The sequence below is a fragment of the Neopsephotus bourkii genome, unplaced genomic scaffold (assembly GCF_033783945.1).
Source record: "Neopsephotus bourkii isolate Nb327-2 ecotype Australia unplaced genomic scaffold, CSIRO-AGI_Nbou_v1 NB_722, whole genome shotgun sequence".
Lineage (NCBI taxonomy): Eukaryota > Metazoa > Chordata > Aves > Psittaciformes > Psittacidae > Neopsephotus > Neopsephotus bourkii.
In genome coordinates, this window is record NW_026901221.1 from 278,817 (window position 1) to 286,429 (window position 7,613).

General features: G+C 45.9%; 1 protein-coding gene across 1 annotated transcript in view; it reads left to right on the plus strand.

The window, feature by feature from the left end:
- LOC133212641 (neuronal growth regulator 1-like) overlaps nt 1-7,071 on the plus strand; it is a 123,051-nt gene extending 115,980 nt beyond the window's left edge. The window contains exon 2 of the mRNA XM_061354288.1: nt 6,777-7,071. Coding sequence (XP_061210272.1) covers nt 6,777-7,071 — 295 coding nt within the window. The remainder of the gene's footprint in view (nt 1-6,776) is intronic.
- The last annotated feature ends 542 nt before the right edge of the window (nt 7,072-7,613 follow it).

The window sequence follows — 7,613 nt, forward strand, 5'->3', positions numbered from 1 at the left end:
CACATCCCGGTACTACATGGGCCAGGGGAAAGCTCTGTGTGAACCCCATGGAGTTTGCTTCAAGGGCAGCAAGGTGGGAGCTCCAACCCCACTGCACTGCGATGACTCTTCTAGAAAGAGCCAGTGTGCAGCTTTAATTAAGCAACCAAGAAGTGTTTTCTACAAAGATTAATAGGTCTGTGTTTTAATTATGGGGAAATAATAGAGTGGAGAGGCAGGGAAGTGGGAGGAATCCAAAAGAGGATTAAAACTTTCAGGAAGCTGGATGAGAGGATATTTTTCCATACTCGCAAATTGCAGACGATCATCCCCATTAATAATGATTGGAAAAATAATAAAACACCTTCAGCCATACACGACACTTAACATTAAAATCTATTTTTTATGCATGTTGAGTAGAGAAATTCTGATTACAATCATCAGTTAAAAATAAATTGTTCTTTTTTTTCCAATCTCCCAAGTTTAAAAATAGAAGAATTATCTTCTGAGTTCAGCTATAGTTAAATCAATACCTTTCCAAGCAATGTAAAGGTAGAAAGAGCAAAACTTGCTTTTATTTAATGACGGTTATTTTTTTCACTGTGCTACAGTATTATTATTCACCTCTAAAAATAATTGGTCCTATGCATAGATTTGAAACATTACATTGCAGAAAATGCTTCTGTGCTGTGCAAAAAGTTTTAAAGTTAACATAATTTAAGGAAAGAGAGGGAAGGCCATGAATGTTTGAAGCTGCTTCTGGTTGCCGGCTGTTCAATAGCTCATTACCCATCATTATGTAAGGAAAGTTTTCTTGTTGGGCTCTATTGAGCATCAGCATGCTTTGCCTTGGCTTCTCTGCTGGTGATGGGCAGTGATGGACCAGAGCTCCTGTGGGCAGCCTCAGAGCTGACCTCTGCCTGGAGCCACAGTGCACTTTCAGCACTGCAGTCCCAATGGGAATTTGTGTGCTCTCATCCAGAAGTGTGCATTGATCTGGTGTTCTTCAATGTATTGATGGAGCTTAAACCTAGGAGAAGCTGGAGAAGGGTTTGGCTCCCATCTTGAGGCTGACTTGTCCTGAGGGCGGGGCAGTGGCAGGTGTCCAGCTCCCCATAGGATCACATAAAATCAAAACTCTGCTCAAACTTGCTCTGTTGGAGCAAGTGAAGAGGGGGCCATGGAGATGCTACGAGGGCTGGAGCAGCTCTGCTCTGGAGCCAGGCTGAGAGAGCTGGGCTGGGGCAGCCTGGAGAAGAGAAGGCTCCTGAAGGGGAGACCTGAGAGCAGCTCCAGTGCCTAAAGGGGCTGCAGGAAAACTGGAGAGATGGAATGAAGTCCCTGTTTGTCCTTATTTCTGTTCCTCTGCAGTAACTGCAGTGCAGAAGCATTGCCTCCCACTGCCAGGGACACAGGCGGGTGAATGTGCAGTCCAAGTTGCTGCAGAAGAGTTTTAGCCACGTTTTCAGAAATGAGAAGTGATTTGCAAACAGAGAGGGATTAAATCTGTTAGGTTAGAAAACATTTCTGAGATGAACCATTTGATTGCTTCTTCCATGGAGTAAATAGGCACTTTATCCCCTGCATCTTGCGTGTGCAGCAGGAAAACACAGCTTGGTGGCTGCTGTTTAACTCAGATCTTGTGCACAAGATCTCAGACAAATCCTGCTACATTTCCCTATCAGTTCAGTCCCGCAGGGTTAGGGTGCTTGCCTGGGCTTTCAACATAGAGAAAAGAGCGCTTTGGGCTAGTGAAGGAGCCTGTCCGAGTTAAGCTATTTAATCTGTTTGCAAAGAACCTTCTTTGGGATAAAACTTCTAGACTGAAAGCAGTGTGCTTCCACAACTCAGCATGCTTCCGCAGGGTCTGAACAAGACTGGAATGTTCCCTCCCAGTTCCATTTTAAATACCTGTTTCACCAAAGCCGACAATGTTTCTCAAGAGCTGAACATTGCTCCCTTTCCAGTCCTTGGCTGTCATGTTTTCAGGGCAGTAGAACACTGCAGTGCGTTTGCTGTTGAGTGGGGTAGAGAAGAGAGTTGGGTTTAGCAGGTTTTCATCTTACCCATGATAATCATGTGCCTACAAATAAACAACCCAGATGTCTTATTTGTTTTATAACGTTATTTGGAGCAAATACCATTGTATATCAATTGAAAGAGTGAGAGGTCTCCCTTTTCTTTCTGCAGTGCTGTATCTCACCCTTACTCAGCAGGAAAGACTTGATATCAAAAGGGCTGTGTCTAATGGTTACACTTGATGGATCGTAAAGGTCTTTTCCAACCCACCTGATTCTACCATTCTATGACCTGAGAGGTTTTGGCAGCCTTTGGGGCTGTGCTGGTTTTTGCTGGGATAGAGTCAGTTTTCTTCACAGGAGCTGGTGTTGGGCTGTGTTTTGGGTTTGTGCTATGAACAGTGTTGATAACACAGGGATGTTTTTGTTACCAGTGAGTGGTGCTTTAGCAGGGTCAAGGCCTTTTCTGCTCCTCACACCACCCCACCAGCGAGTAGGCTGGGAGTGCACAAAGAGCTGTGGAGGAATATGGCTGGGACAGCTGACCCCGACTGCATGTAGTACACCATACATCACGCTCAGCTGGGGAAGCTGGAGGAGGAGGGAAGATGCTCTCCAGCTTTCCTGCAGCCCCTTTAGGCACTGGAGCTGCTCTCAGGTCTCCCCTTCAGGAGCCTTCTCTTCTCCAGGCTGCCCCAGCCCAGCTCTCTCAGCCTGGCTCCAGAGCAGAGCTGCTCCAGCCCTCGCAGCATCTCCATGGCCTCCTCTGCACTCGCTCCAACAGCTCCACGTCCCTCTTGTGCTGCTGCCCCAGAGCTGGATCAGGGCTGCAGGGGGGGTCTCCCCAGAGCGCAGCAGAGGGGCAGGATCCCCTCTCTGAGCTGCTGCTCACGCTCGGGGGGTGCAGCCCAGCACACAGTAATGCAAGGTGGTAAATGGCCATTGAAACTGCAGGCTTCCTTCACAGAACCTCATTTCAAACTGACTGCATCCAGCTGCTCTAGAAATACCAGTAGAAAAGAAATCCATTGTGGAAAATTGACAGTGAATCTTGGCTTCTCCCCAGTCTTCTGTTCATTAGAATCAATTGGGAAATGTTTGTAAGACTTTGTAAGTGGCACCTTCCTTCTCCAAATGGGACCAGACCCTACAAAACTCCTCCTGCAGGGATTCACAGACATCTGCTGCACTCTCCGTCCTCAAAGAGATGCTTCCCCATGACATCCCAATTCTCTGCTATATAAACTGTGATTTTTTATCCTGTATTCTATACAGCTTCCTTCAGAACCCTTTCAGATTTCACATTGAGATCATTAATTAAATGAATGGTTATTTTCATGTTCCATTTCTGAAGAATGTCAGCCTGATGCTTCTAGTTTCTTATTCCTAAAGGGAATGTCATTTTCCCCCTTAAACAATACTGCCATATGCTTCAGCTACGAAATCCCCATTTTCTCCCACCTAACAGTTTCCATAATTGTGCTATTTTAATGTTTTATCAAAGAGATGAGATCTATTGCATTTGCCTCTTCTGTTGGATTTCCTTCATGTAAAAAACCTCTTTATCAAATAAAATGTCCCATTAGTCTGTTGCACTTTGTATTATATTCCTTCCGCTCTGAAAGTTGTTTTAAAGCCCCGAATTCTATTGTGGTTGGCATAGTGGTTAGCCTGAAATCTACCTGATTCACTCTCCACATTTCCTTAAATGTAGATAATACATTTATTCTTTCCCTGTCACACAGCACCACTTTCAGGTTGGTTGAAAACCCCACACATGCTCCTGGAATTGCAGTTTCATGCTTTTAGACCTGAGTCCATCCAGGGTTTTCTCTGCCCATGGCTTCATTGCTGCTCTGCCTGTTCCCATATGCTGGATGTCACCTTCTTAATGGAAACCTGGAGTACAGTGCTCAGGTTTTGAGCCATAGTAAAATGTCCTCAACCTCACTGCAGACAGGTTCAGTCTTACTCACCAGCTCATGGAATAAAGTTCCTGCTGTGTGTTCTCTCTGTCCTTTTATCCCTTAACTTCTCAGCCACCGAGAGGAACTCTCCTTGCTTCCTCCTGGATACACTTCTCCCATCCCTGTTTTCTCGTGCTCTCTACCCAAGCTGTCACCGTTTTCTCCTGCTCAGGTCTAAGCATTGAGAACAATCAGCCACTGGAATAATATCCCCAGGGAAGTGGTGATCCCCAGCATTAGACACTGTTAGGATTCGGCTGGACAGGTTGGACCAGATGATCCTTGAGGTTCCTTCCAACCTGGGGTTCTGGGATTCTGTGATCTCCTTTGTTCAGTCCTCCTGTTTTTATGACACTTTCCTGTGGCAAAGTGGTACTTGGAGGACCTCCAGTGATTTTATCCTCATTGTATTCTCATACATCACACAGGGCTGTGATCTGATGGTGTTTACTGGGTTTCACATCATTATATTTCCTTTCCTCGCTTGCTGTTGTTTCATATATTCTTCTGGATGCTCAGAGAAATCATCATTCTGGCTGAGCATTCCCAGGCCAGCATTGTGCTTGCTTGCACTGACAACATATAGACTGCATTGTCCAAGCATCAGTTGAACATTGATGGTCTCTGATGATCAACTGATCACTTGAAATGCCTGTGGGTTTGAGGAGTGGTCTTTAGTGTCTTTCTTTATTGTCCTTTCTGTCTCCTGTCACCAATGTCACTCCCTCATTCCAGTCAACAGAGAAGTTTGATGGCTACTCCAAAACCATTAGTTGCATTAAAAAGGAGAGTATCTCCTGGGGCTGTTTCTATCCTACCAGCCTATGTGTAGAGGAGTGGCTGCTCCTTTGCCTCTACCAGTGTGAGGGCTCTGGTGCAGCTCTGCATTCTCTGGCATCACCCTGTTCCCACTGACTACTGCATTCTCCCACCAGATCCATAGGGATCCCACCCCAACAGCCATCTCCTTTCCTTCTCATTGGCTGAACAGTGCTAGGAAGCACCTCCATCACTATGCACCAGCTTCTTGCCTCTTTTCCCACAAGGATTTAGTGGCTGTCCTTGATGCTGAGCTGCTCTTAGGACTTGTCAGAGCCGTTTAATCACATGCTTCACATGCACCCCTCTGTCCCAGTGTGCAAGTGAGCAACTTCAGAAGGAAAGCTATTTCAGGGAAGAAATTACAAATGTTTCCTAATAGGCAACACAAATTATTGACAACAGCAGCATATTGCAGTGCCTAATTACCTTCGGAGAAGCTTCTACTTCTGTTCTGCCTGGGTGGCTTTTTTTGGGTAGCATATCCACAGAAAGGATTTTCAATTAACATTGACCTTTAATACTTGGGCTGGGTTTTGACTCTGCAGATGGTGAAACGGACTACAAATGAGATTTTGCAATATACCTTGTTCCTTGTATTTCTCAGCTGATTAGTTTCTCCTGTTCCCAGTGGCTACACAGGTGCATTCAGCTCACAGTTCCCCAGCAATCTCCGGTGCCATGTTCAACCCCCTGAGATATTGTGTCGAAATGCTGTCAAACCCCTCAGATAGACATGTTTTCATTCTCCCGCTGCAGTTTTTACTCATTTTAGCAAAAACAAAGTCTTTGTTTACGGGCGAATATTGTTAAACTGAAATTCAGAAGGAAAAGAACCCGGCTGGAGTACATCTGCTGCCGATTGTAGGGGCGTTGTTGCTCATTGAGCTGCGTTAAGGTGACTATTATACCCCAAAGAGCACAGTTATTCGTTATTGTTCTAATAATAATTGGGAAAAGCTTAAGTATGACATAATAAACAAATCACGTTTGTCTGAGTCACTGCCATACAAAAGAGCTTTTAAGAAATACTTAATAGAACTCCGATTTGTATTCCATTGTTGCTGTCAGCAGGGAAATCCATGCTAATTGAATGTATGTTTGCTTTAAACAAGATGTCTTGAACATGATCAGCAATGACAAATCTAATAACGCCTTGAAAAGGAAAATATATCCTTTTGGATTCTAAGTTCACAGAATCATATGATCCTGGAATGGTTTGGGTTGGAAGGGACCTTAAAACCCATCCAGCTCCAACCGCTGCCACGGGCAGGGACCCCTTCCACTGGAGCAGCTTGCTCCAAGCCCCTGTGTCCAACCTGGCCTTGAGCACTGCCAGGGATGGGGCAGCCACAGCTTCTCTGGGCACCCTGTGCCAGCGCCTCAGCACCCTCACAGGGAAGAGCTTCTGCCTAAGAGCTCAGCTCAGTCTCCCCTCGGGCAGGTTCAAGCCATTCCCCTTGGCCTGTCCCTACAGGCCCTTGTCCCAAGCCCCTCTCCAGCTTTCCTGCAGCCCCTTTAGGCACTGGAGCTGCTCTCAGGTCCCCCCAGAGTTTTTGATGGAAAAAATCTCTTGGTTCCTTAACTACGCAAGCTGAAATTTGCTGTTTCTTAGGTAAGAGGAGTAATTTTGCACAGCACACATGCCTGCTCCTGGTCAGGAGGGGTTGAAGGTGGAGGGGAAGGGGCTGCTTCGATGGAGTCATTGTGTCTAGATCAGAAATCACTGAGACTTGCTGCCTATTGCTCCACTGACCACTCACAGCAGGAAAGCCAGAAAGGAAGAATATAGCAGAAAATGATATCTGTGTTCATTGTGTGTTTGTAAAGTCAGCTGCTGGTTTTATGATGATTCGCAAATTAACAAATGGTTCATGTTCTGAGGTTCAACTCTAACATACTGTCGCTGTATTCAGTCCACAAATCAATAGCAAGTTAACGGTGTTTTGAAGCTCTCACTTTCCCATACTCATGGTCTCCCCTTTTTCCCCAGGTGTTACTTGGAGGATGGAGCTTCCAAAGGTGCCTGGCTGAACCGGTCGAGTATTATTTTTGCTGGAAGTGACAAGTGGTCAGTAGATCCTCGGGTTTCAATCGCCACAGCAAACAGAAGAGAATACAGCCTGCAGATACAGGATGTCGATGTGACAGATGACGGGCCCTACACTTGCTCTGTGCAAACTCAGCACACTCCTAAAACGAAGCAGGTGCACTTAACTGTACATGGTATGTGCTTAAACCAACTGAAAAGCCTTACTGGGGATGCACTAGAGAAAATCAGTTTATAGATGGGAAATGTCAGCTTTTAAACATATTTTAAGGCACCCTGCCTCCCTTCCTTTCCTGCCTTCCTTCTTCCCTCTATTTCCTCCCTTTCATCTGTTTCCTCCCTTCTCTCCCTTCTCTCCCTTCTCTCCCTTCTCTCCCTTCTCTCCCTTCTCTCCCTTCTCTCCCTTCTCTCCCTTCTCTCCCTTCTCTCCCTTCTCTCCCTTCCCTCCCTTCTTTCTCTTCTCTCTTCTTGGATGTATGTAGGCATAGACTGTACTTGTAGTTTGCATGTAGCCATACAAACAAGGCGTTGTTTGTGCCACTGGCTCTGGACCAAGTAGATAGCTGACAGAAGGGTCTCCAACTTGCCAAAGCCAGGTGCAAATCCTCACTCCCGCTCTGCTTACAATGGAACAAGATGTAGAAATACAAGAGGCAAACACCAGTATGATGGTTGTGGTGCAGTTCCCTGCAGTGGTACTCTACTGGTATCTGTTAGGTCTTCTGCATGACACCAAACTGGTTGTTTTGGCTGGTGTTTGGCCTAGCCACCGTGTGCAGG